General features: G+C 40.2%; 1 protein-coding gene across 9 annotated transcripts in view; it reads right to left on the reverse strand.

Moving 5' to 3' along the window:
• The window catches only part of GRIK1 (glutamate ionotropic receptor kainate type subunit 1), a 364,961-nt gene that overhangs the window by 97,954 nt on the left and 239,904 nt on the right, over positions 1-27,103 (reverse strand). For all 9 annotated transcript variants that reach the window (XM_045785684.2, XM_045785683.2, XM_045785681.2 and 6 more), the window contains 3 exons: positions 23,177-23,358; positions 6,681-6,734; positions 3,753-3,926 (listed from right to left, as the gene is read on the reverse strand). In XM_045785684.2, the coding sequence (XP_045641640.2) occupies positions 3,753-3,926; positions 6,681-6,734; positions 23,177-23,358 (410 nt within the window). The remainder of the gene's footprint in view (positions 1-3,752; positions 3,927-6,680; positions 6,735-23,176; positions 23,359-27,103) is intronic.

Raw genomic sequence — 27,103 nt, forward strand, 5'->3', positions numbered from 1 at the left:
ATTTGAAGAACTGGGAAGGCCAATGACAGGTCAATGTTGTGTTGTTATTATAATTCCTATGCACTGTTGAATCATACACAGTTTTTGCTCACAATCAGAGAGGAGTCCACCTGAAAATGGGCCACTCCATTATCCCAGTCTATCCAAAGCGAATAGATTGAATCAGCCCAAGTGCTAAGAGAAATTTAAACGGAGTGAAAAGAAATGAAGTAGATTTTGTAAAATTACTCCAAATTTCTATTGAGTTAATTAACACTTCAGTTGGTAAAACACTTTCTTTTTTTGATCTCAAGATGTTTTAAATAACGAGTTTCACTATTTTTGAACTCTATTGACTCAGTACCAGGTTTCTTCATTAACACAATTTTAACCCTATTTTAAAGTCAAATTTTTTTCTTCTTTAATTAATCCATGGCTCTTAAGTCTGGAGTCAGAATTTTTCAGCTTGGACATGATTTTCAGATTTGGTTGTGTTTTGACATATATAATATTATTTGAAGATATTTTTAGTGTATGATGTTCTAAGAAATTTTTAATAGTTAAAAATATGAAAGGAAATTAGATAAGTAGGTGGAAGTAAAAAACACATGGGTATTTTTAGACATATTTTTAGACATTATATACAGGCATCTGTATATGTATGTGGCACACACAAAAATATAACTATAAAGGGCAACAGGAAAACTCAGCTTGGAGTGTAGTGGTATAACACATACGATTTCAGAGAATGCAGCTCTATTCTAGTAATGGCGTTACTTAAATATAAAGAGTGGTTAGTCTAGCTAATTTTTAAAATAATCGTATTACTTTAGTATAATCTCTATAGTCACTATGCATGCCTATTTCTTATTTATAGGAGCTCTCTTTGGACTTCTACAGACTTATTGTAGGGCTATATGAATATTTTTCATGTAACATCTTGGTCTTAGCAGAAGCTCAATTCCTATTTATTTAGCATTAGTTTATTAGATACACATTTATTGAAGGCCTGCTTTGTGCTGGGTCTTTTCTAGTGCTGGGGATAAAGCAGATCACGAAAAGACAAAGCCTCTGTCCTCATGGAGCTTATACTCCTGTAGGGGAAGGCACAGAGCAAACAATCGAAACACAGGGTACTAAGTCGTAGGGCTACAGCACAAGGGAAAACAGTCCGCGGGAGACAGAATACCAGGTCTCTCTGCTGAAGTGGCATTCCAGCAAATGGGAACAGGGGAGGGTTTTAGGCAGCGAGAGCCACAGATGCAACAGACACGAGAAAGAGTGAACCATGAGATCTGAGGAATACAGACCAGTGGAACTGAAACCACGGGGGCTTTTCATCAGGAAGGTGGGGGAGAAAACGGTTTGAGTACAGAGGCAACCTGAGAAGAACAAAGATTTGTTAGATCTGGGCCCCGGCTTGGGGACATGGCATGTGCTCTCTTGACTCAGAGATTAGTCCACTGGATACCTTTAAACTTACCCTTTAACCTCGTTGCGACTCAGTTTCCACATCCCCAAATTGACCCCTTTTACTAGAATCCAAAAGGAAACAGTGAACTGCAAAATGGCCTCTTTGGGTAAATAAAGCTCAATATTATACTTCATGGGATCAATTTCAAAACTGTATCTAATTTTTTTTCCTTTTATTATATCTGTAGGTCATGATGGATGCTAACGAAGCTTATTGCAATTATTGTTTCACAATATATGTAAGTCAATCTGTTATGCTGTATACCTTCGACTTACACAATGAAATATATCAATTCTATCTCAGTAAAACTGGGGGGAAAGCGATCTGCATGACTGTGGGATCCAACTTCTAGTGGGTGCTGTGTTCTACCACTTTTTTTGACTAGTAGAGACATGACCTGATTATCTATTCTCCCCACTTTTAGTGCCCCAGTGAGCCCTTCTCTCCTGATAAATCTCCATTTCCTTTTTTATAGTTTATAATAACAACAACAAGAGCAACAACAGAGCCTAGAAATCCCTTTTTTCAGGGAGATGACAGTAGTAAACTTTAGGCAAAACAGGACCTCTTCCATCCATTGGGACGTGACCCTGCCTTCCTGCCCATGGGACTGCCATTTGCCCAGGCCACCGGCAGCAGTCCTGGGGGAGTAGCAGCACCCCATTCCTGGCCTGAGTTGGTGTGACTTGCGTGGCTCTACCCTTGTTCAGTGATTTTCCTCATCTCAGTCAATATGCACAAACTGTCCTGTCAGCTCAGTATAATTGAATGCAACAGATGCTTTTTTGGGTAAATTAAGCCATACTTGTGATGAATATTTAATGTTTGGCATGAATCCACACTCTGTGTTAACACAGTCCAAACTGTAACTTTTTTAGTGGTGTATACCAGGGCAGGTAACAATTACTGGAGATCTCAGCCTGTGATAGAAATCTCATTGGGAGGCAAGGTGGGTGGGCAGAGGGTTTGAGCCATATTTGAATTCACTGGAATTACAAATCCAAGAGGAAGAAGAGAAAAACAAGTGTATTAGCATACCTCTCTGCCTCTCTCTCTTTTTTTTTCTCTCTCTCTCTTTCTCTAGCTTGCCCCCTCCCCTCTGAAAGTCTGGAATTTCCCTGGATATTCTTTACTTGTTCCTATTCAAAACAGTGTTTCAAATCACCCAAGGCTCATTTGTATCAAAATGCTTTCCATCATTATCTCCTGGATCACTTTGTATACTTTTAAGAGTTATTTCAGATTTGAAAAACAGTCAGGGAGCTTGAATATGGAATCATCCAGAACCACTTCATTCATTCATTTCTTTTTTTTCCATTCATTTGTTTCTTATAAAAAAAATGGTAGAAAAAGAAAAGAAATCCCATGTTCGTTTCTCTGCAAGATGATACCTTTCAGTTATCGGTAAATTGCATCTTAAAAGCAAGCGCGCTTCTCTCAATGATGGGAACAGAGAATGAAATACTATGCCAATTTCAAATGCTATTACCTGCCCACATCCTAGTATCTTTCCCTTTAGATGACATGATTCCTACATAGAAAGCTTTAAAAAAAACTTTCCTGCTCTTTTCTTCATCATGCAGGGAGCTTCATTAGAGAAATAAAGCTAGAGTAGATGCATTTGACAACGAAAGACAAATGATGTCAGCGAGACGCTCTGTGATGAAGCAGTTTGCAATTTATCTATTCAGGAGAGTATCCCTCCCCTGCCAGGAGGTGGGCCTGGCATCTGCCTCGAGAGCAACATATGGCTGGTGTGAATCACTGTCAGCGTCTGCAAAGGTGTTCCTGTCCATACTCAGGCAGGAAGCATGTGAACACACCGACTGTATGCGGAGCGGGCGTTTTCCCACGTGTGCACCACTCACGGAGATGCGGCAGAAGTGAGGAAGGCAAACTGGTTCTGCATCACTTTTCAGGCAGCTCACGCCTCTTCTTTCCCTCCCCTCTTTCCCAGGGCCACATTCCCAGGCCAAAACTCCCTCCACTCACCCTTGCTTTGGTTTCTGCTTTGTCTCCATCTGGCTGACAGTGGTGGCTTCTCCTGTTACCTTTTTTTTTTTTTTTTTTTTGGTCAGACACACGTACAGTCAGAAAGCTGAAAATAGCAGTTTTTGATGGTAGCCCTGCATAGGTTTTCGAATTACCTCCAAAGCTTACTCCTTCTTCTCTCATTCAAGTCAAGGCACAGGTTATAATAATACTTATACTCACACTATAGAAAGCATATGAGATTCTTAACCTCACCCCTAAGGAATGCAAACATCAGCTCAAAGGATGTAATTGTAAGAGTACTTACTGTCATCATGCCATCCAAGAGGCCAGTCTCTGGCCTGGGGGGTGCCTGCAGCCTCTCCATGGACCACTTCTCAATGATGGAGGACACGTGAGGGTTGTCAATATTAAGCAGCCGAAACCCAGTCATGTTCACACCGCTGTACCTGTACAGTTCCAGATCTAAAGCAAATAAGTCCTGCGCAGTATTAAAAATGATAAAAGTAGAAAGAGTTAACATTTTCAATATTCTTTACGCAAAACACAATAATGAATGCAGAAGCAACAGGTGGATTAAAACTAAAATGGCGGCTGTCCTCACACTGCTTCATGAAAGAACACTTCCCGTTGTTCTCCCCTTGCACACTGTCTGAGAAACTCTAAGGCAGTGAGCAGTTTTCATTTCCCTCTATCTTTTTGCAATACTCTTAGAATTTGGATAAAGCAAGAAGAGGAATTTGGCTGTGAATAGAGAGTATGCCCTTGGGCACAGGTGACAATATTCTGAGAAATTAGAGTTCTGTTTTTTAGAATATAGTGTTTGGGGAGTTGGGAGGGATCTTTGTGTCCATTTGGTCTAATGCTTTTATTTTACAGATGAAGACTTTGAAGTTCTGAGTGGTGATGTGACCGGTCCAAGGATGACCGAGCATGAGCAGGGGGTGGGGAGGGGGGACAGCGGGAGAGGGAGAAGCAGACTCCCCACTGAGCAGAGAGCCCTACTAAGAGCTCAATCCCAGGACCCTGGGATCATGACCCGAGCCGAAGGCAGATGCTTAAGCAACTTGCCCTTGTTGATTCATATTTAAAATGATATAAAAATTTCACCTTTTTCTTGTGAAGAAAGGTTTGACTTTGACATATGTCATTAAAAATATCTCACATTGAGAATAAACCAAACTTTCAAAATAACATTTACGGGAAAAAAAAAAAAAAAGAGAGAGAGAGAAAAACTTCCATAAAAACTTCCTAACAGTGTAACTATTTGATGGAAATGTAATGCAAGATAGTACATGACCAGTGATGACTGTGCTTCCTAAGGAGAAGAAGCTTCAGAGACACCTCACGATCTGTATTTGCAGAAGATACGCTCAGATTTGTTCTTTTGAATAATTCTTTACACTGCTGTCCTTTCCCAAGATAACATTGGATTAGACTGTAGAGCTTTAAGAGGGCAGATCTGTGCTCCTGGCTCAGTATCAGAAAGAGTACTGTCTTCTAAAGTGTTAGAGTTTTTCCCCTGTACTACGTAACTTTCTTTCTTCTTTAAGTTTTATCAATACTCATGGGCAAGAATGGTAAGAGTATAAAAAGCAAAGCATGGCAGAACGTAGATAAAAAGAAAGGAAAATGCTTAAGGAAGCAAATTTAAAGAATAAGACCCTGAAAAGAATGATTTCCTTTAGCGCACTCAATGAATAGAAGGAAAGTTACTCAAACTACAAGAAGTCAGGAAATTCCAGGATGCACATGGAATCGCTCGCGGACTCCACAGTCCATAATACTGTGTGCTAAAATGAATGCACTGCACAGGTGCAAGATGAGGTTGGCCTACAAATTGAGGTTCCTGTGCAATATAGAATATGGAAAGTCCAGGGTCCGATTTTTAACATCTGCTTGTTAGCGAAGGATGAAAAAAGAAGACTGTGAGGGCAAGTTGTTTGCTTCCGAAGGGTCTCGGTGAAGACCAGGCTTCTCAGGTTTCATTGTTCAAATTCTTTCTCAAATTTCAACAAAACCAGCTCTTAGGAGTGTGCGCAGCCAGGGATGATAGAAAGTTCTGAGGCAGGTGTCCATGCTGCCTTGAGCAGAACCCAGGTGTTCATGGTGATGGGGGAAGGGCTGTACTTGTGACCTGAGTAAGAAGCTTTCGAGTTCTCAAGGGTTTCTTCAACTGTTCTGACAGAAGCCTGATGTCAACGACAGAGGGAAGATCATGAAAACTTTAGTTCAAGATTTTCTGCCCTGCCTCCCACTCCCTTGCCCCCAGCTCTGGAACAGTGATGATTTTGGCACCGGCCCCAGTACCTTGGTCTCATGATGTCCTCTGTGTCCCTTACATGCTCCCAGAGATAGTTGAATGAGGAGTGGAATTCACTGCTTCCATTAGTAGGATGTATTCAAGGACAGCTGCCTGGTTCCTGTTCCAAATTCTTTCATTTCCCTTACTCATCAGCTTACCTTGCCAGTTTTATTTGGTAAAATGATACTCTTAGGAAATTTCCCAGAACTTGGGTAGATTTCAGTGGACACATCGTTACAGATTAGCAAAGAAGATTGGGTTTTTTTGTTTTCTTCTCCTGTGAGAAAGTGGAGTGTGTGTGTGTGTGGGGGGGGTGATTTTTAAAATTGAATGAGAGCTATCACATTATTTTGATGTGTTAAATGCCCTAAATCAGTCTCTCTTGATATGATAATCTCAAAATTAAGGATGTGATAGTTTCTTTTGAATTTCTTAGGCTCAGAACCATGATATGTTTTTTTTTAAAGGGTGAAAAATGTTCCCTGTGCAAAGCATGTCCCGTGCTCCTTTTCCTGATCTTCAAAACACCTGGTCGGTGACCCCGGCTAACCTAGCTATCTGGGGACACAGGCGGGTAAATCGCAGAAGATCAAAAAAGCCAAGATACACTTTAGCGTGCCTTCTATGTATATAGAAAACGTAGATGATTCTTCTTTATGACTCGTTTGCACTTTGACAGTTTCTATTTAATGAAAGTATCATTTTAATCCCTTTCCAGATGCACATGCACTGATGTTAGTTAAAAAAAGAAAAAAAAAAAAAAGAAAGAAAGACCCTGCTGTTCAGCATTTCTGGATTTACAGGATTCTGAGGAAAGTAAGACAAATCTCCATGACAATATGCTGTTTTTGACACTGGTGGGGCTGACTTTTGAAATAACTGGAGACTGTTTCCTATGGCATGGAATGCGTTTCCACCCGAAGTGCTTACCAGGGTTGTGAAAAAGTAGTGATAGTACTCGGTCATCATGCCCATGAACAGAATCTGCGAAAGAGAAATAAGGGGACAGAATCAGACAGAACTATAATAAGAAATAGATCATTAGCAGGGCAACGGCAATAGCTTGAGGACATAGAGCAGGAAGGGGCTTTGGAAACCACAGATTCAGCAGATCAGAAACCTGAGACAGATCAGTGGCTGATGGGGGCTGATGTGGGCTGATGAGGACCCGGGCCATTAACCTCCATCCAATGCTCTTTCATTAGACTATGTCCGATCTTCATTGAAGTGGTAGGTCTAATTTAAATTTAAAAAAAAATTTAAAAATAGTTTATGCGCAACAAATTTAATATTTGGATCTGTCCCTAATAACAGTGCTTTGCCATCCTTATTGCCTAAGTGTCTGAGTAACCTCATGCTTAGATAGATATTTTATTGATCTCCTTAGCTTTAATACTTATCATACTGCCTCGGAGAAGAACTCATTAAATGTTGAATTGCAATACTGGTATGTAGATATATTTAAATGAGGATTTATACATATGCATATCTCTGAAGCCTTTCTCACTACTGCTTTCCCCATCTTATCCCACAGTCTGAGTAGGGGAAAAGAGGATTTGTTTATAGATAGAAGGACGGGGACTATTCTTGTACAAATGTCACACTGCCTCTTAATTTTGATCCTCAGTTACCTACTTGGGATCTTGACAGTTCTGGACGTTCTGTGTGTATTGTTTTTACCTGGTAGGGAAGGGGGAAAAGAGGTGAAGAGGAAGGACAAGGGTTCTAGGTAGAGGCAGTTTATTAAAATATGATCTTACTTTTAGATTCCTGGAAATGGTGTCCACTGAGAAGAAGCAGCTGCAAATGATTTGGAGGTAAAGAAAGGTTTCTATATTTTCTAAATCAAGGGTCTCACCTTCCTTGGGTGGGGGGGGAGGTCAGCAAAGGACTATTTGGGTGCCGTGTCTTGGCATTTGTATAGAAATGAACAGAAAAGGCTCAGAAATTAAATTTGCAGGGCAGTTTTCCCCACAACTCTGATAAAATCTGAATGCAAATGAGAATGCCCTCTGGAAGTTTTAAAATCAGATATTCTTAGACTCCATCGCAAAGACATCCCGAACTGGAATTCCTCAGAGCAGAGCCTGGGTTTCTGTATTTCATAGCACTGGTTGAGAAACACCACTCCATGGAAAACATGTCCATTCACACCAAAGAACAGACTTTCATAACTTCAACTGAAGAGACGGATTGAAAAGATCGCAGGAAAGGCAACACGTGTTATCAGAGGTCCTAGAAAGTGCCTGAGATACGTAAACTCCAACGATTTTATGTGATAAGGGAGAAAGAATGAAGAGGGTATTCGTGGACAGCACAGAACACACCAATCCTGAGCTTCTGTTGCCCTCTCTGCTAATGTGGAGACCAGAGGAATATTTAGTGAAATTGTAATGTCATGAAGGTAAGACAAATGACAGGAAACTCTCTGAATCATGAGCCCACCGTGTGTAAGTCACTCCTATGGTGATAACAAGACCAGGCGCACAAAAGAATTTTAAAAAGGGTAGAATTGGTTTAGGGCCATCAATAACGTTTAAAGCCATGCGCGGTGAGGTCCTGTTAGCTGGTCTCTTATATCATGGGAGCATAAAGAGCTAACCTGTCGGGGTCAGTCAGGAATCTAATTTTTCACTTTGGTCATTAGATAGTGTAATTGCAGCCAAGACTACCTGCTCAGAGAGGACGGGGTAAGTTTTATGTCAAGATATAGAGCTGGACACTGAGATTTAAAATATTGTTTCTGAAACTGAAAAAGAAACAAAAAGGCACTTGAATGTTTAGCTTTTCACTTGGGCTGACTTTTCTTTTAAAATTGGATTATGGAGACATTTAGTCACCAATTGAGGGCATAGGCTTCCCCCCCCTCCCGCCTTTTAAGCAACCATTCAACGAATCCTTACTATTTTTTTAATTCCTGGAGGCAAACATTCATTTGATATACCTCTTATTTAATGTTAGAAAAGAGTTATGAAGATGCAGTGAATATTCAGCTAACTGGTCTACTTTTATTGCAGAAAGAACCCTTTTATTTGGCACACTAGAAAAAACTCTGTACTTGACCTTCCTACCTAGTGCCTGGGTCAGTGCCTCCTGATTCTTCCCTTGAACATCTTAGAAATGGGAATTAAGAAATACGTATAGTCATGAATCATTCACCTGCCACCTTTGTGGACTCTCTAGGACACAGGTGAATGAAAAGCTTCTGGGTAAGAATTAAGCCAGTAGCACCAAAAGGGGTGCTTTTTAAACAACTGTCCATGTGAGAGTCGGTAGACTGGTTGGGGCCAGCAGCTCTGTCGTTTAATGATAGTATACTTTATAAATAAAAGTATTGCTTTCACATGACGATTTTCTCTCTGCACGTTGGTATTTCCACTAAAAGTCATTAAGGGATTAAGAAAATGTCACATCAAGATAAATGTCAGTTTTTCAAATAAAAAAAGTATAATCATGATATGGGGAGTTTTCTAATCTTTGCAAAACTGACTTTTTCCTTAGAAACACTACCTTCTCTGAATTTTGATAGTGTACTTGTCTGCCAGACTAGGCGGGTGGTGCCGACCCAGGCAATGTATACTTTACCAAGGCAGTATTTCTAGAAACTAATTCTGGCTATCTTTAAATCATTTTTAACAGCACAAAACACATCACATCACACCACACACACTAATGTGTAATAAATGTGGCTGTCAATACTACTCATATTGATGGCATATTATCTTTCATTGCTTCCACTAATATGTTCTTTTAACAATGGTTGTTTCTTAACAGAATTATCATTATTTGATAACCCTTGACATCATATCATTGCCTTAGATTGATAAAATCCAGCCCTTTCAATAACATTACATATCTATAAGAGGGATAATATCCAGTATTTACTCCTCTTCTTGATTTTAGAAGACCCATAGTTTAGACATAATTTGTGCCTCTGGAAGGGCAATTTCCCAGCTGGAAGGGCAAATGGCAGGATTGCATTTCTCCCCCTCTTGTGTTTGGATGGGACCCTGTGCTGGTTTTGGCCAAGGAGGGAGGAAAGATACTGACATAAATCACCCTCTAGAGATTTCGCCCTGATACGTGACTAACAAAGTTATGAGGGCCATAGCAAGCTGTTTTTTTCTGAATAAATACAATTTTCTGTTTCATGAGTATTGCGAGGCATGTAAGTGCTCTTTTTCATGACTTTGTTTTGACTTCTGGGGCACTGAGGGCGAAAACTGTGGGTTCTCCTTTAGCAACAAGTAGGAATACAAGGTATATATTTTATGCGTGCTGACACCATTCAGCTTTGTTTTGCTTATCTAGTCTCCCCCTTCTTTTCAACTCCTCTCCCTTTAAAAAAAAAGTATTTATCACTCTGTTTCAAATGTATTTTCTAGGCTGATTTAATTCCTTGTGTAATAAATAGATAACACATAATAAATAAAGCTTGGGAGAAGCTGAAAGATCTTTTTCTCATAAAGAGGGATGGACTATTCAGATCTCATGTAGCTAGGCTGGATTAGAGTAACAAAAAAGGCCTCCAACAAAATACTATTAAAAGTTAATCGTACTCTATGTCCCTGTAGAATCAGTTGTAAGAACTCAAAAGAGATGGTGATGGTTAATTATATGTATCAACTTGACCAGGCCAAAGGATGCCCAGACTGGGTGTGTCTGTAAGGGTGTTTCCAGATGAGATAAGCTTTTGACTTGGTGACTCAGCAAAGTCACCAATTGGTGACCCCCCAATGTGGTGGGCATCATCCAGTCCACTGAGACTCTGAATAGAACAGAAAGGCAGAGCAAGGAGGAATGCATCTTTTTTCATCCTTTCTGCCTGAGCTGGAACTTTGCTTTTCTCCTGCTCTTGGACTAAAATTTTCACCACTGGCTCTTCTGGTTCTCAGGCCTCCCAACTCAAGCAGGAATTATAACACAGCTTTATTGGGCCTCCAGTCTGCAGATGGCAGATTGTGGACCTTTTCAGCCTCCAGAGGCACGTGAACCTATTCCTAATAATAAATCTTTTCATATCTATCTCCTATTAGTTCTGTTTCTCTGGAGAACCCCGATTAACACAGAGAACAATACCAAAAGACTGAAAGTCTTGATTCTTTGCATATATATGATATTCCATGCTATCTAGAAAACATAATCCTTAAACCAGCAAGAGGAAGGGTGACTCATGCCTATTTGAAGAGTTTCTCTGGATTATACTATTATGGAAGTGCCACATGACTATTCTGTTGTTTCGGTGGCTTGAAAATAATTACCATTTTCTTCCTTTTGCAGTTAAAATGAATCATCAGAAGATAAAATAAAACTCACTGGTAGTTGACTCTCAAAAGGACAATTCTAATGGTCCTGTTATCATTATACCCTGGAACACAGTTATTGCTCATTAACAATGGCAGCCCCATCTGCTCTCTGGAGCTTTTATAACAGAACACTCATGACCTCGTTGACAGCAGCATTGACTTTCCTTGGTGTAGTCCTATTGTTCTCAGCAAAGCCTACCTCTTGGATTTAGACGGGTTATCACATATAACCTGAGCAACACAAAGATCATGTTTTAGTTTGTCTTGAGAGCCCTTGTTCAAGTCCAGATGAAGATGACCAACATAGTTTGTGGGTTCTAACTTCTGTGGTTGGTGACACAGTTGGCCTATAAGATACCCGGGAAGTCTATGGGTAAAAGTCTTCTGATAACATGCTCTGGTATCTCAAGAAGCCTGCACCATCAACCTGATCATTTTTCAGAAGGCAATGCAGTGATATGGAGGTAGTAACAAAAAAATTCTCTACACGTTCTCAGTATCCATTGCTAAGGGCAAGCCGTATGTCACAAACAATTGGCATATGCTGGTATCATAGTAGCAGAAACTTAAAATGGAACCTGGAGCACTCCTGAACAATTTTGAGTATTCTAATATTTATAAGCGTTTTTATTACTGCATCTTTCCATTGAAAAATATGTGTCTTCGAACTTTATATTGACTAACCTAAAGTGTATCGCTCCTTTTACAGCCTTCTCAGTATCAGGATAAATTCTCAACCATCAGACGTAGTCTTTAGTCAATAATTTCAAGTGAACAACTTCCAAATGTACGGCATGCAATGTGGTTAAAATAATGGTTTTACCTCAAGATAGAAATAACTTATTTCAGCACAAGGTAATCTTCAGGAAATCAGTTGAATGATATCAGGTTTCCAAGCAGTGATTTTAAGAAAGTGTGAGCGTTAGGGTATAGGTCTTTCTCACCTGCCAACTATGGTACTGTAGGCTGTGTCTACACTATCCTTTGAGAAAGATGTGCTTTTGGCAACACACTTTTTCATGTTGGCCATCAGTAGAACAAGCTAGGTATAAGTAAGCCTTGAGATCAGTCTTTATCATTGTAAAAAAAAAAAAAAAAGCTCACTCCAAAATAAACGATCATCACCCGTATCTGCAAAGGTAACAGTGGAATGTACAGAAAATAGCATTAGGCGTAGAGAACTCCTTGTGGAGTAGGCCAGATAACGGCCCCATATAAATGTCCATATCCTAATTTCGAGAATCTATTAAAATGTCACTTTATATGTGATAAAAGAACTTTGCAGATGTGATTAAGTTAAGGATTTTAATTTGGGGGGTTTACGCTGAGGGGGAGGGGGATTACTTTGGCTTATCCAGGTGGGCCCAATATAATCACAAGGGTCCTTATAAGATGGAAGCAGGGGGTCAGAAGGCAGAGAAGGTGATGTGAAAATAGAACCGGGGGTGGGGGGGAGGCAATAGATGTGGGGCCACAAGCCAAGGAATGAGGACAGCCTTTAGCAACCAGAAAAGGCAAGGGATGGATTCTCCCCTAAAGCCTTCAAAAGCAATGCAGCCCTGGCAACACCTTGACTTCAGACTTGCGACAACTATAAGAGAATACATTTGTATTCTTTTAAGCCACCACATTTGTGAAAGTTTGTTACACCAGCAGTAGGAAAGCAATGCATCTCATTTGCTCATCTTTCTGTGAACCTGGCACTGAGACTGACAACTTTGGTATCGTAATAGCAAGTGCATGTATCAAGGGGAAAAGTGTTTGAAGTTGAAAACTTTCTAAATTTTTCTGTGTCCCTCCTTTCACATACACAAGCTAATGATGTGCATGGGGACAGATACAAGCCACCCACAAACAGTCTAGGGCTTTTCCTTCCACTGGAAGATTGTGGTATGCCATTGACAAACCCAGGCCACTTTCCTCCTCCCGCCACGAGAAATGAAAGGAAAGCAAAGGATGTTCCTCAAAGTGTTGGTGAATGAAATAGTCATACTCTTTGGGAGTATCTTTCAGTCTTAGTTTCTTTTAAGCTTCTCCCTCTAGGAGGATGGTCAGGAGGAGAAAGGAAGCTGATGTTAATAGATGTTAATAAATGGAGTGAAAACCAATGAGATTTAGTTTCGCTTCAGGACATAATCCTACTAGAAGAGCCAGATTGCACCACCCAGGTGCACAACAGAAGAGATTATGATATTTAAGGGATACAGACTGCTGACAACAGAGCAGGAGAAAAGATTTCCCCTGGAAGAATGAACTAGGCAACCCCGCCAAAAGGAAGGGGTAAAGATTTTGGAGGATTACATGAACTGAAAGAATAAACTCTCTGCAACATCCAGGGAACATTGGTGGAAAAAAATGATGTTTAAAAAAGAAGAACGCAATGGAAGAAAAGTTTGAACAGCAAAGTATTGAACAAATCGACACAAAGTCCTGAACAAGTCTGGAAAGTTAACAGAGAATAAAGATGTTGAATACAGTGTAGTCCTTTTGCAAGAAGCTACTTTCATAATGGTGGTAATAAAAACGATGCCTCCAATTACCCTGGAGATAACTTTTTGAGGGAGAGATGGGCATGCTGCCATTAAGCAGTGATCTTGCTGGTCTCATGAGATGTCTATAGACTACTGAAGTCATCGTGAGCCTGAGACCTGTTCTTCAGGTTTTTGGACTTTTTATTTTGTCAATTTATTTAATAACTATCAGATCAAGGATCTATTTATATGAGTGTTTCTCAGTGTATCAGCAGCTCCAAAGAACTTTTAAAAAACACCAATGCTTGTGCCCCATCTCTAAATATTCTGATTTATTTGGTCTGGGATATGCTCTAGGCACTGGTATCTGTTCAAAGCTCTCCAGGTAATACTCACATGCAGGCAGAGCTGAGAATCACCTATTTATATTAACCAAACTTATATTTTTAAGCTATAACAATAATGATCATAGCGACTGTTTTCTGAGTGTTACAAAATGCCCACTGCTGTAATAGGTTTTGGTTTTGGATTTTGTTTTGTTTTGTTTTACATACTACTGGGGAGAAGATGTTTTCCTCACTTTATAGATTTGAAAGACAGAGCATAGTTATTGCGGTTGAACCCAGGTTTGATTTCAATCCTGGGCTCTTAGTGCTATATTAACTTATTAATTGATAATGGGAGGTATATGTCAATGTACTTTCCTGCAGGAAAGTCAATAATTTTTTAAAAGATTTTATTTATTTATTTGACAGAGAGAGAGAGAGAGAGAGAGCACAAGCAGGGCGAGTGTCAGGCAGAAGGAGAGGGAGAAGCAGGCTCCCTGCTGCCGGATGTGGGGCTTGATCCCAGCACCCTGGGATCATGACCTGAGCTGAAGGCAGAGGCTTAACTGACTGAACCACCCGGGTACCCCGGAAAGTCAATAATTTGCACAAAGTTCTTCTGAACTTTGAGAACCCAAATAAAAGCACGTGGTTGTTTGGTGAGACCAGAGTTAGAACCACAGAAGTTGGAGCTTTATCATAACGAATGAACTCCCCCAAACCGAGAGAACTTGCTAAGCTGTCTGTGTAGTTTCGAGGGAGCCATCTGCCCAGAGAGCTGGACCCAGCTGTACAAGGTTGTGCCCTGGATGCTGTCATAGGTTCCATGAGGACCCTCATTCTTCCTCCTTCTGTCAGGATTTCGGACCTACATTGCTATTTCATTCCAATATCTCTTTAGATATTAGAATTAATTAGATCCTAATTAGATCCTAATTTCGGATCCCTTTGGTGATGTTTGGGAAGAACTTTAATCTCTTTAATGGAGTTAACGTTCATCAAGAAAGCACAGTTTGTAAAAAAAAAAAATGGTGACAGGTTTTTGTTGTTGTTGTTGTTAAAATGTGCCATAGACATGATAATAGATATTTCTGTGTACTAAGTGTTATAATGGTAGTGAGTACAAGATGTGGAGGGCTTTGCATGACGTGTGAAACAATGCGTCCTTTGTACTTAAGGCATTCTGGGCCTCATGGTCAGGCACTCAAGAATTTCAAACGAGAGGAATAAGGTCACACATTTTATTGGAATGTACAGTTTTTGAGGCTACATGGATGCTGGATGGGGAAATGTGGGGCTTGAGACAATCAACTGTTGTAGTGTAGGAGGAAGATGGTAGAAATGGAGAAAAAGAGGTTGGATCTGAAACATATTCAGAAGGCAGAAGCTACAATGTCTGGTAACTCACAAAGGAAGGGTAATGTAGAGTCAAGTGAACTCCTAGGTTTCTGGCTTGAGCAATTGGCTGGTGGTTCTGGTCACCAAGACAGGGGCAGGAGGGGAAAGTTGTTGAATGAAGAAGGAAGAGGAGAAAGATGTAGTGGGTTAAGTTTGGTGTGGAGATTTAATGACATCGGGCGAGGTATGATAGACTTGGGAAGTCAGGCCGAGAGGAGGTTTGGGGGCCATTGTGACAAAGCGTAGGAGGTAATGCACTGACAGGGTTAGCAGTGGGAAACACTGAATCACTCTTGTAGTTTTGTCTAGGCCAATACCACTGATGCTACTGATGATGGTAAGCTCTCACACGTGGGATACTTCACGCATCAGTGGTGGGCTTAATGCCTTACAGGCATTGCCATATTTGACTTCTCTCAGAACAATGTGAGATATGTACTATGATATTCCCATTTTACAGATGTAGCAAATAGTGAATCACAGGTCCTTTGCTAAATGACCTCATCCAATACAGTGGGGTTTTTCATTATATTTTATTCCCCCTTTACCTTGGCATAGTCTTTAACACGTACAAAACATCTAGTACATGCTAGCTGAATAAATGGCGAAATTTACATCCTATAGGGTCACCCTTAAGCAGAAAGGATTTGGCTAACAATCATGGGGAAAGTAGGGTAGTCAGATTCTTTTGGTAAAATCTTGCATTTATGAAGTGTTGAGGAAGCTGATGTGGTTAGCACAGCAAGATGATTTTTAACCTACTTCAATCTTCAGGCTTCTTTAGAGAACCTGAGAGAAGCTGTGGATCCTTTCTCCTGAAAAAGGCACATTGAGGGGAATGAACATCCCCAAAATTTTGAACAAAGCCGAGGTTCACTGATCCTGCTAAGGGATGTTAAGACATGCTTTGATGTACACGTATTCAAATTATTTACATGATTCCTTCTAAATTACCCCCACTTCTATTGCAAGGATAATTTCCCTTATCACCTATTATAGCCAAATTCTGACGTAGCTGGAATTAAGCATTAGAGTATTTCTGAGGCATACATGTGATTTTTATTTCCTCCCAATTCAGATAGAAACAAATCCATACCCTTTTCCAAATCTATTGTTTGGGAGTTTTTGCGAGTATGCAAGTGGGCATCCTGGGCACTAAGAGTATGGGCACATTGCAAGTCCCTTCACTACATCGTTAGTTATCCACAGAGGTCAATTAATTCTTGTGCGTGTTAAGTAACATACTCATATCTATGAACTGCTCCTTCCAACCAAAACTAACTTTATGCTCAGGAAATGTAAATAGATTTTAATATCAGCCTGAGAGAAACAATTAGGATGAGAATGTGCTGCCAAAATAATTATATGATATACTACAAATTATCATCAGAATAAATTGAAAGTCATCATTATTACATTGTCAGGATTTAGCCAAAGTAATGGACTTCCTATCAATTAACTGTCTCCAGGACAACCGAAGGACTCAAGGAACTTAAAAACAAACAAACAAACAAACAAAAAACACGAGCTGCTTAATTGTTTCCCTATTTCTTTGAAAGTCTACTAAGTGCAATGTGCAGATTCTTTATGTTTGGACACTGGGAAGAGGATTCTTGATCACTTAAATTAGCAAGATTAGAATCCACCAATCCTATTTTACATGAAGTGACTGGGTGCAAGAAGAATCTACAGACTTGCTCAAAGTAGCATATTTAAAGAATCTAAGAAACTCAGGTCATGGGCATGTTAAGCCCTGGCTTGAAATCCCAGCCTTCCCATTAGGTAGATGACCTGGAACTTCATTTGTCTCGTCTGTAACATGGGGTATTTTGACAGGACAAGAAGATATCCCAGTCAAATGCACAGCATATTCTGACACATAGTGAGTGCCCAGTGAATGGCAATTATTTTATTCTATTAGGACAAGTGCAGAATTTGCAAAGGGATCTACCAACCTTCAGTCTAAGACTCTAGTCCCAGTCCCCTCCCACTTTAGAAATGAGCTTCCCCGTCTTTCACCAGTCTGTGGGCATTGAATAGCCACATTTAGTGACTTACATTTTCAAGCTCTCTTTTGCTCAAGGGGCCAGGATTTATTTTTTTCTTGTTGTTTTTCCTGTTGTATCTTTCTCACCTTCAATCAGTGCTCAACAAATATGTGTTAAATGAAAGAGTGAATTTTTCTACTGTGTCCCTACCACATTCTCTCCTAGGCGGCAATATAATCAACATTTCTTGAGGACTTACGTAAACTAGATGAGTGACTGGGTGTTGGAGGATAGAATGAAACAGCTGCATTGAAGGAGTACAAAGCTTAACTAGAATGGGTTCCATGTTCTCTTGCGAGGAGAAGCAGTGGGCATCTTGGTGTATGTAACAGCAGCAGATTGGGATGCTTTTTTTCCCTTTTAAATCCTGAGATAAGTTTCAAATCCCAGCCTAGCCACCGCTGGCTCTGTGACCTTGGGCAAGTTATAAAATCTCTCTGTGCTCTGTCAGTTTCTTGTGTACACAATTTTCTCATAAAACTTAAGTGAGTGATGCATTTTATCTGCTTAGCACAGTGCCTGGCCACACAGGAAGTTCCGTAAAAGGTAGTTCTTAAGGTCTTTGGCCTAGTCTGTGCGTTTGTGATTAGAGATGGAGTCGCGTATTGACTTTGCGGGTGCGGGTTCCAAACACAGGTTTGCAACCTCCTGGCACATGGTGGCTCTACTGCTTGACTGGCTGTTTTCTGTGTTGAGAGATGAAGACTGACAGTGCTTCTGTCCTGTGGAAACATGAAATGAACCCCTTCTAACCACTTCTGCTTGTCCAGGTCCCAGGCAATAGGCCCAGCTTCTATGAGGAAAGAATCAATGCACCAAATTATTTGATTAATCAGCATTGCCACTGCACTTCCTAGTAGAGGGAAGCCAGGCATTAAAAAAAAATACATTTTCTCCCTGGCCTGGCTTTTATGCTAATTGACAGAAAGGAAAAAAATAAAAGCAAGAGCTCACGAATGTTGACAGGAGAAAATGTGATATAATTCCACAAAATATTTTGGTACTCAAATGTTTTATGGAGACTAATGGCTCAATTATAGCTTCATACTCATTGCTATAAGTGTCGTGAGGGGAAAAAAGTCTCTCTTCTGACACACTTGTTCATGTAAACAAGAGAGCAGGTTTCCTGAGTCGGAAGCAGTATGTTCACGCTCAGTATGGCCGCTCTCCAGCTCAGGGACTTGGCCCAGCCCTGACGCAGCTTCCCTGCTGGATGGAGCATCACAGCGTTCCCTCCCTTTCTATCAGGGAAGCATTAGGATTCCGGTTACCGTGCTTGAAATTGTGACTTGCTTTCTCAATCCTATTACAGGATTTGAAAGTGACTATGCATTTCTCTGAAGAGGCAAATTTATTTTCAGGAAGTGGAATTGTAGGCTGAAGTGCTTTACAGTTCTTAGTCATATAGGATTTCAGAGGTTGAATAAAACCTTCCTTTGAGGAAACCGAGGCATAGAAGAGCAGCTTGTTCAAATGTCTTGGCAGAGTTGAGAGTATAGCATGCTAAGTCAGATGGAAGGGAGGTGATTTTGGAGATTGCTTTTATCAAGAGCTTCTAGTACAGTTCTTGGATCATTCATTCACCCATTTCCTTTATACATTCAACAGAGCAGTACTGAGCACTATGTGTCAAGTAATGTACATGCTTGGGATTCGGGACAACAAGACAAAGGAGGTCTCTGTCCTCTAGGAGGTTATGGTATTGTAAGGAATATGGACAACAAATGAGGCAATGTCTGGATAATTGCATTACAAGCATGCTCATTACATGGTAGATGAAATTATTACTATCTCTGAGCTTCAATTTTTGTTTGCAAAAGAGGGAAAATACTAATTATACCAGGAGTTATTGTGCAGAATAAAGGAGATGGTTGTTTATCACCCAGCATGGTGCTGGGCACGTTTTAGGTGTGCTGGTACAGAGTCTTCTTATTTCATTCCTTATCTTTAAATTCACCTTCCATCAGCCACTCTCTCAGTAGAATCACACTCAGAAATGAACAAGGGTGCAGATAAGGTGGGCACTGAAGAGTGGAAGAGAGTGGGACTTGGAGGAAGTGAAAACGAGGAGTTGCAGAGAACTGGGGGTGTCCACACTGGAGACAGGCTGGGAGACAGGAGTATCCTCATGAAGCACTAGGACACCAGATGGGAGGTGGCGGATGGGCCAGGAGAGAAGAGTGAGGGGATGGGTCCCCTGTGTGTGCTGTTGGTTGCTGGGGCCACTCTCAGGCTACAGAAATTCACAAAGACAGTTCATTCATACAAAATCTCTCTTCCTCTGTAGCCTAATCAAGTCTTGACATTTGAATTTCTAACTAATTTTTGGGAAATAACTTTTCAGATTCTCATCATGTAGCATTTGTTCAATATGAATAGAAATAATTTGCTGTAGTGATTAGCATGCCCAAGAATAACGATAGACTTCTCCCCAATTTTTACTTTTAGATAAATGTCAGATATATTCTTTAAAGTGCATTTGATTTCTTTTTTTTTTCTGAAGAATCATTAAAAAGTAGTAAAATATGATGAAGATGCAGGGAAATGCACAGAAATAATGGGAAATGTGCTTGAGAAGAAAGCCAAGTTGACCTGGCAGAGAAAATTTTATCAGCAATGATTTTAGTCCCCAAAAAAGCATGAGCTATTAATATGAATTTCATCTAAGGGAGACCAGCAGCAAGTGGTTGTATTTTTTCTAGATGTTTCTGGAAACCTACTTCAAAATAGAATGGCTCATCCATTCTGAATGGGGCCCTTCACGGTGAAGTGGGCACATGGGCTTTGAAAATAGGTGGGTCTGGAGACCAGGAGGCAGCCTGGCCACTCAGAGAGTGACCTCATCAGGGCACTTAACCTATCTGACCTATAGTTTCTTCAACTCTGAACTGAGAATACCAAATTTACCCCAGGGTTTATTTAAGGCTGCATAAGACAGTATATAGGAAGCCAGGTACCCAGTAGAAGAGGTGGGAAGAGAATGGTTGAATGGTAGCCAGAATTAGGACCTGAACTCTTGTAGTCTCCAGCTTCCCTAGGGACACCCTTGGTAGACAGATGCAGGAAAGGTCTCTTTGTATCTACATATTGTTGCCCAAAACCAATGGGTCAAGTGAAACTGGATCACACAGAAGACTCAGGCCTCATTTTGACCAGAATAGAAAGTCTTGAGGTCTTCAATCTCACTTTCCAACCACACAGCTTCTTGGAGGTCCAGATTAAACCTGGTTAAACCAACCTGGAGGCCCTTCACGGCAACCTGGATCGTCTGCTGTGATTTCACAGTGTGATGTATTTTCACATGCAGTAAGGGAGGGGTTTTATGCTAGAACATTCTAAAAAGGTTCCCCCCCCCAACATTTGTAGCTCATTTGTCTACAATAATAGGTGGGTGAACACGCCCTTTAGTAGTTTCTCCCAATGCCTCACGGCAGTCCTACCACGGACATGATGAGGAAGACTGAACACAAGATAAAATATGATATGGCACAGGATAGAGGCAAAAGGGCTCATGTCAATGGCTAGAACAAAGCTGAACTAATCCCTCTCCCCCCCAACCCCTAGCAGACATTTCTTGGGAGTGCTTCACTACAAGGGTTTTTTTTGGTTTGTTATTTAAAAAATCGGTCTGGATGATGTAATCTCTATGTTACCAGAAAAGAGCCACTTGCTTCAAAGGAACATCATATCCATATTGATTGAAATGGTGGAGAAACTCTAGCAGCTCTTTCCCAGGCTTGCCCATTCTAAGCCTGTGCTTTGGGAGAGAGGTAGTCAGTTATGTGAGCCAAATGGGTATCTCACTAAGAGAAGCCTCATCGGCAAATCATTCTCTTAAACGTAATGAAGTCCCCAGTCTCTGTTACAACAGGCTCCTGGGAAGAGATGCTTCTTTGCATTTTGAGGGCTACACATAAAATCTGGGTGTTTTTCTCAGTTCTGGTTCACACCCCATTACACACTTTAATGAACTATATTGAAATTCTCAAACGAAGCCTTAAGATAAAGTGCCGTTGATTGTATTTATTTTACCTTTAAAGTGAGCTGTTGACATCACTGCAGCATGCTTGTTTTCTTTACTGAGAGATCGCCATAATTATAATATCTAAAGATTTGTTAATGCCATTATATAGTCCAGGAGAAGGTAACACAAATTCTCCACCTAACTGGAAGAGTGACATTTCATAATGACAAGGTGCAGGGTGGGACAGAGGAGGCTGAGTTCGTTTCTCGATCCTCTCAAGTGAGAGGATTAGCCTTGATGATGTCTAAGGTTTTTGTTTCGTTTTGTTTTCATTTTTGAATTTTTTTAGTAGTCTCCACACCCAGCATGGAGCCCAGTGGGGGCTTAAATTCACAACCCTGAGATCCAGACCTGAGCCGACATCAAGGGTTGGATAGACGCTTAACGGACTGAGCCACCCAGGAGTGGCCCTAACATTGTTTTCAACTGTAACTTTAAAACATGTTCTCTGACTTGAAATAGATTTTTAGTGTAATCATCCAGGAGACAATAGAAGGCTCTAATCAACTTAACTGATTGTCTACTTTCAGTGAAATTAAAAACTCAACTCTGAACGCCATGGCTTCAGAGAGATGGCCTTCAAGTATGAGATCCAGCATTGGACAGTCAGGCGGGATGGCTGCTTGAAGAGCTCTCTCAAGTGACTTGGAAATCTGCAGCTCTACGTTTGTGCGGAGGGGTTGGTCTACTTATAAAATTAGTGTCCATTGCCAGTCAACCACATAGCACATCCCAAACCTTTTAAACTAGGGAGTACAATAATTGTTTGTTTCATTTCAGATAAGAACATTGCTTTATGCCACAACAACTGCTTAAATTAAATTCAAAGAGACACCCATTAAGGCCACATAAATATGACCTGGCTGTTTTTTCCCATGTTCCTCCAAATTCATCCCTTGATCTTTTATTAATGCGTCTATTTTAGGCGTCTGGCTAGCCTTTTCCATTGTCTTTGTCTATGCCAGAGTTTCTCAACTTCAGCACTATTGGCATTTTAGGGTACACAACTCTTTGTTGTGGGGAATGTCCTGTGCATTATAGAATGTTTACTATCATCCCTGGCCTCTAATTACTAGTTGCCAGGAGAGTGCCACTCTCCCCAATATGACAACAAAAATGTGTCCAGACATTGCCAAAAGACCCTGAGGATACAAAAATCACTCTGGGTTGAGGACCACTAGTCTGCTTTATCTTTTTTAATTTTTAGTTTTCTCTTGTGGGCCTAAGACCAGTGCTATATCCCGAAGTGCTCAGAAATGATTACCCTGTTGTTATCATTATTCCTAACATTCCTAACATCTTTCATTTATATACGATTTCACAATTTATCAAGCGTTTCCACCCACATTACTCATCAGGATTAATGCATGACAGTTCATTGTCTGTGACAAGTTAGAAGAGGGAAGCATCTTTTCTTTGTTGTCCCTGTGCCCCCTTTTCACTCTGCTCAGTATCCTGCATGTTTGACACAGAGGTCTTGCCATGAGGAAGATGTATTTAGGACAAGTCAGGCGTTACGTAAATGAAATCTGCTCAGTCTTTTCAAGAGATGTAAAAGAAAAGTTGCTTAATCACCTTGAAATGTCATCCTTCTCTGTTGACAGGATGTACATACCTCCCAATAATAGGACCCCATATCTACAACTATACACAACAGGTGGCCTTTTTGAACTCCCTGAGCCCTACGAACTCCCTGAATCCTTTAAAAGGGTTCTGAAAGCAGCAATCCTCAGCCTAAAGCAGACTACTGCAGTTTTATCACACTGTTCTAAGTGAAACCAGATGGCATTTTTGAGAAAGGGAAGTGAACAAATCCCCTCCCCTCCACTTCACCTTCTCCCTGCCCCTCTTACCTGCTTAAGGATTTCAGCAGCTGTTCCATGGGAACAATCAAATATCACATAGAACTCCTTGCCCTTCTTCATCTCCTTGAGTAAAGGCTTGGCATCTTTATTCCCCGAGGGCAGCTGGCGGATTTTGATTTTAATGTTATATCTGGAGGGAGCTTTGATGAGCTCTTGCAGACGAATGAGACCTAGAAAATGACATCCCATCATGCAACAGACTGTTCTGTCTAAAGAAGATTTGTTTATTGCCATTTACAGGCAAACTCATATCATTCCCAAAATGTATCAAGTGGCCACCTTCCTAAAGATTATGCTATTGACTTCTCATTTGTCATTTCCCTTTCTGTGGTGGATTATACTGTATTTTCCTTTTGTGGGCGTATGTGGTTTGGAAACACAATTGTCCTAAGTGAATATTGAATTTAGCTAAATGCAATTGTCCTCTCCAGCTTTTGGTCAACACCACAAATCTTTAACAAACCAACTCTGTAACGGTAAAACTTCTGTAAACAAAAGTTGCTTGAAGTTTCCAAAGGTGTTCAATGAAATGGATAATACTTGCTAAAAAACAAAAACAAAAACAGACAATAGAATACTAGAATTTCGTGGCGCTATAAATGTCTGTAAGCTTTTCATCAACTATTTATGTATAGCATACTGTTTCCCAGCTATATAATTTTCTATATAATTTTCCAGTTCCTACCATATAAACCATTTAGAAATGGCTTATCACATCCTCTTTCTAATATGATTGAACATTGAATTGGAAAACTCTTTCTTGATTAAAAAAAAGAAAGGCCATGGAGTTTTTAGAGATTATGATAATAAAAGCAGAAACAAAATTCCTTTAAAATCCACTATCGATGATTGTAGGAAAGTGTATACAGCCAACTAACTTGACGGAGAATATTTGATTCACCACGAGTGTGAAACTACCGAACTGCACCATTCTTTAATAGACACACTTTACCAGGGCAAGACACATGGCTGTATGAAGCCTCCGTCTTATTTCCCTTAACATTAACTTGTGATTGCTGCTCTGCATGACGCTGGCTCTCACTCAAGGACTCTCACCACATTGGAAAATTGAATTTTTTTTTTATTACACGTTCTATGTCTTTAGGATTTGTCAACTTCAAGTAATCTATAGGCAATATTAAGTTTTATCAGTATTCAGATGGAAACTTGGGTATGCACTCTCATGGATGCCAGCTACCTCTGGACTTGAAGCATGTCTTTCATTTTCTTGTTTTATTTATGTAGTTATCCACCCCCTCCACCCAAGCCACATTTTTGTGGCTCAGATGTTAAAAGATTCCTCTAATAGCTTGAATAGGTTGCATTCTGAAGCACCTACAGTAACTATGTAATTAAGCTGCTCTTCAGAGTCTAATGGATGCAAACAACGGGGGGCGGGGGTAGCAGTGGTTAGGATCTGTAGAGCCCTAACAAGATTTACTGCTCATTATTTTTTTAAAAATTTACATAATGATTGAAATTGTTAGAATGTAGCCTTCGGGAACTCTTGCTTTTTTTCAAACCAATCAGCGTGGTGGAAGGCTCTCAAGTACCAGTAAAGAGCCACTCATCCTTTCCGCTTCTGGGATGACTAGTCCTGAGCCACGGATGAGTACTAAAAATGGAAGAAAACCGAGCACCTGGGCTTGCGTAGTTATTAGTCCTCCAATAATCATGTGAAGTAAGCATTACTAACTTCATTATTTCGAACAAGGAAACAGGCTCAGAGCAGTTAAGTAAGTTGTCAGGGCCACAGAGATAGTTCGTAGGAACCATGCGTTTAAATCATTTCCTGTTGCGTCCAGCACTCAATCTTTCTACCTCACAGTCCAGCCTTACAAACACAGATTGCTGGTGCTGAGGGAACAGAGATAATTTTGGATTATTTAATGAGATGGGAAAAAAATAGAATCAGGGACCCACTCTCCTTTCTTTTTTACTCCTGGTTTACTTGAGTCTTGTTTGTGTTTTTTTCTATCACCCTCCTGCTTTGCAATTGCATAGTTGCTTTTTTTTCCTTCCTTCCTTCCTTCCTTCCTTCCTTCCTTCCTTCCTTCCTTCCTTCTTTCTTTCTTTCTTTCTTTCTTTCTTTCTTTCTTTCTTTCTTTCTTTCTTTCTTTCTTTCTTTCTTTCTTTCTTTTTTTATTCTAGAGCATGACCACAAAGGAGATCAATGTGACCTTTAATTAAAACAGGAAAACCATTTAAAAAGTGCATTTCATGTGCTGCAACAAACCGCTCATTTGTTCTTTGCTGAATGGAATATCAGTATGAAGTGCATCTTCCTATTACGAGCACTTACCATGTTAACGGTATTTTAAAGTTGAATACATTTTCTCACTTTGTTCATTCATTTTTACGGGAAAACATTTCCTGAATGCTCATTATGTGCCAAACCCCATGCTAAACCCAGGGTGTGGGACATGAACCCATCTTATTTTAAGAAAGGGGCTTCAGTTGTTCCTATGTGGCTAGAACCGTAATAAACAATGTACTGGCCGTTTGTAACGTAAGTATTGTAATACGTTAGTAACAATCTTGCAGCCTTGTTTTCCAGCATTCATCTCATTTCGATCAGCTCAGTATATTGCACTAATTGTTTCAGGTATTTTCATTACTTGAAATCTACCGTGTGTCCGAGATGATTCAATCTATTTAAGTCAACACTGCTAGCAGAACTTGTAAATTTACAGTAATTCAGAATCAGGAAGGAAAACAGTTCACCAGTGTTTAGTTTTATCTGGAGATCCTCAGGTTGGAATAAAGTGGTATAAAAAGCAAAAGCAAAAAACAACAAAACAAAACAAAACAAAAAAAGCTTGTAGAAGGATTTCATCCCATCAACTCTTGTGACATCGATGAGTATCAATCACTATTCAATTTTTATAAATCACGATCTGAGGCTGATGGAGGCTGATGGAGCAACCTGTTCAAGACCCTAAGGTCTTATTAAGGTTATTCAGTCCAGAACTTGAAGCCAGGTCTCCTTTCTGACTCCCAATCTCAGACTCTTTTTACCAAATCAGTGGTCCCTCTTGACTTCTGGATTTCAGGTCAACTAACTAACGGACTGATTGACTGACTAACTAACTAACTAACTAACTAACTAACTAACTAACTAGCTATATGAATAAGTAACTGGATAAATAAAATAGAGAAAGAAAACTTTGGACTTGCATAAAAGCATTCAACCTTAGTTGGAAAATGAGGCCGTTAATAGACATTTTGCTCTCTCCTCCTCAAAAAAGGTGACTATGCATTTTTACCACTGTTTCCCCATAGAGAGTTATTTTAATACCAATAGAGGAGAAAGGAGAACAACTCAGTACAAAAGACCAGTTTCTAATTGGTCTAAATTTATCTTTTGGAAATACTCACTACTAAGTCCCTAATTTTCTCAGTTTGTCTGCTTGCCGGTGAATTGGCCTCAGGAAGGAAGATGGTCAGCAGATTTAAAGAGCACAGAGGAAGTTGCGGGAAGAAGAAGGGTGGAACAGTGAGGTTTACATTTCTCTTCCCAAAGCAATTGCTTGCTTAAAAAAAAAAAAAAAACGCCTTTCTGCCTTTATTGGCAAACATTGTAGAATTTACAATTTAAAAGCCTCCCCCTCCAGGAGAAAAAAAATAAAGAAAGTGTTCCCTTTTATCCTTTTATTTGCATTTTGCAACAATCCATCAATCATTTACGGTTTCATTGTAAAGAATAGTGAAAAATTATTTGCTAAACAAAGGGAAGGGAAATTGATGTAGGCACAACTCCTAACTTTGCTAATGGTCATCCTGTGTTCGGAAGCTAGCCTTGAGGAGGGACCCAGTGCTCCCAGAATGGGACTCTGGGTGCAGAGGAAGGTTACGGTGCATGCGAATCTGGGGATGGTGGTAGTCTTTCTACCTACCTCATGGTGGAGGGACTTG

Source organism: Ursus americanus, chromosome 4 (genome assembly GCF_024610735.1).
Source record: "Ursus americanus isolate L20-20 chromosome 4, mUrsAme1.1.p, whole genome shotgun sequence".
Taxonomy (NCBI): Eukaryota; Metazoa; Chordata; class Mammalia; order Carnivora; family Ursidae; genus Ursus; species Ursus americanus.